This window comes from Octopus bimaculoides, chromosome 7 (genome assembly GCF_001194135.2).
Source record: "Octopus bimaculoides isolate UCB-OBI-ISO-001 chromosome 7, ASM119413v2, whole genome shotgun sequence".
Classification (NCBI taxonomy): domain Eukaryota; kingdom Metazoa; phylum Mollusca; class Cephalopoda; order Octopoda; family Octopodidae; genus Octopus; species Octopus bimaculoides.
In genome coordinates, this window is record NC_068987.1 from 43,267,242 (window position 1) to 43,269,933 (window position 2,692).

The following is a 2,692-nucleotide window of genomic DNA, read 5'->3' on the forward strand; positions in this document are numbered from 1 at the left end:
TCTCACACACAGCACATTTCCAAAGGTCTCGGTCAGTAGTCATCTTTGGAAATGTGCTGTACATGAGAAGACCCGGCAAGCCAAGTAAGATCGTTCCTATCTGTAAAAACATCATCATTTTAACATCCACTTTTCTGTGCCCTTCTTGTCACCAAGCCTCAGCCATTTGCAAGCAAAGTAATATTTCCCTATGGTTAGACATGTTTTTACAGAAAACTGCCAATGAATGATACTGCTTCTATCACATGATGTTAACACACATACTCACACAGATTGGTGTTAGGAAAGAGAAACCTTACCAAAACAGACACTGGAACTTGACAAAATCCCCATACCTGCTATATCCTGTCAGACTGTTTAACCCATATCAACATGGAATATAGATTCTAAAGATGATGATATATATGTACATGGCAAGCTTCTTTCCCGTTTTTGACTTCTAAATCCACTCAAAACTTTGGTCAGCCTGGGAATATAGTAGAAGACACTTGTCCAAGATGCTGCATAGTGGGACTAAACCCAAAACCATTTGGTTGGGAAGCAAGTTTCTTAACCACACAACAATGCCTGTACTTATCTATTCCTGATATTCTGAAAAAATAAATCATCCAACTCGTGCTAGTATAAAAAAGTGAATGTAAATGAGAAAACACACTTTTATATATCTATCTATCTATAACATAAATCAACAAACAAATAAAAAGGAAACATTGTAAGTAGTATATTCCTGTTTGTCTTTAGTGTCTACAGACACATATAGACAATAGTGTTTATGAAATTCTACTGCTATATTAAGTGACTTGCCTTGCATGATTCTCTTCCTCTCAGCATTAATGGAAGGACAAAACGGTAAGTAATGGCCATGGTCATTTCATGTTTGACTCATAAAATCAATGTTTTTTCTTTCTCTCTTTACTTTATTTTTTACCATTCTTCCTATATTGTACCAATGATTTGTTAATCTTTCCCTGCTTGCTTCCATGTTTGTTTCACCTCCAGTCACTCCAAATTCAGTAGTTCACACCCTCCAGCACCTGCCTATCCTAGTTTTTAATGTTTAACTTTAATTTGTCAATGTGGATGATTTACTTTACTTTTTTTGTGAAAATATACTTAACTGAAATTGATTGTTGTTGTTTCATCTTGTCTATAATTATTATAGCATCAATTATTGCCTAAGATTGATGATATCTGCTATGTCTCCCTTGTCACCCTATGAAATAGGCCTTGAGTCTGATCAAAAGAACTTGTTTATTGTAATTGTTGCTCCTCTTAACATTGGGTCACACCAAAGTTATAAAGTTCATAGAAACGGGGATAGCTGTATACACAGACGAAGAACATTTCCATAAAAATATTTCTCAATTCTGGAGATGTTTTGTAAGATCTTAACCATATTTTTCTCTTTGTCTAAGTTTACTGACCACAGAAATTCTATTGGTTTAATAAAATTTTCCAACATTTGTGATCATAATGAGAGGTTCACTGACTACAATTGTGACATCTCTTGTCTTTAACCCATTAATATTCATTAAACTTGCACCCAACTTCAAGTTTTGTAATGTTAAATGTTTTCAAAGGTTGGATAATACTTCCTCTGGACATACAGAAGTGAATATGAATGAAGAATAAGGCAGGCATGGATGTGAGATTAAGAAGCTTACTTCCCAAACTTGTGGTCTTGGGTTCAGTTTCTGTGTGCAGCACCTTGGGAAAAGTGCTGCCTTCTGTAGCCTCAAGCTAACCAACACATTGTGAGTGAATCTAATAGAGAAAAACTGAAAGAAGCCAGTCATGTGTGTGCATGTACCCTTCCTTATCTTGGTAGTCTGGGTTGGTCGTAAATGAGCATCACTGTCTTACAAGTGATGTTGTTCATTTCCAGTCTTCTATGAGAAACATGTTAACAAATATGTTATCATCATGATTGCTTTTGACACCAGATTATGACATAGTATATAAAATACAAGGCTAGACACTTTGTTCGGTGTGCTGTTTCTGAATTTGAATCTGACCACTCTTTACTTTGCTTGCTGTACCTTTGGGATCATTATATTATCTTTCTACCAAAGGTTTTTTGAGCCTTGGTTAAAAAATAAGAACTTTTAAAGATTTATCATTCAATCAGCATGTTTTATTGTTGCTGTTGTTTTTTTTTTTGTTTTTTTTTGTCATTATTGATGTTGTTGTTAAGATATTTGGCTGGTAGAATTGTTAGTATTGGACAAAATGGTGGCTTGTGGTGAAAGGCAAAGACATTTAAACTCGTAGCAGTTCAGTTACATTGTTTCGGTAACATGTCTATCTGTAAGTGATCAAAGGCATGCAAACCATGACCTTCCTGTCAGAAACAGTGTTACCCAGGAACTTAATTATCTTATGTGCCCTTGAAAACTGGTTGGGTGTAATCTGAACGAGGTTTACCTGATACTTGTAGCTGGTCAAGTGACTACAAAAAAACCCTTTGAAGAAGATATAGCAAATGGTACAACTACTTTCTGGAAGTAGCAGGAACACTATGTAAATGAGGATTGTTTTAGTAGTTGATGGTACTGAATCCAAATCCTCCTATGAGTTTAATCTTGTGTTGGGAAGGTTCACTTACCCAAGATATACCAGCATGTCTTTAAGTATTTATGTATTGCTCTTGGTTGATATATATATATATATATATATATATATATATATATAT

At 34.8% G+C, this 2,692-nt stretch overlaps 1 protein-coding gene across 2 annotated transcripts in view; it reads left to right on the top strand.

Moving 5' to 3' along the window:
- The window catches only part of LOC106883452 (cytochrome b-c1 complex subunit 2, mitochondrial), a 48,636-nt gene that overhangs the window by 36,719 nt on the left and 9,225 nt on the right, over nucleotides 1-2,692 (top strand). The window contains exon 10 of one of the 2 annotated variants that reach the window (XM_014934474.2): nucleotides 829-849. The exons of the other annotated variant lie outside the window; for it this stretch is intronic. Within the exon in view, the coding sequence (XP_014789960.1) occupies nucleotides 829-849 (21 nt within the window). The remainder of the gene's footprint in view (nucleotides 1-828; nucleotides 850-2,692) is intronic. 2 annotated transcript variants of the gene reach the window in all.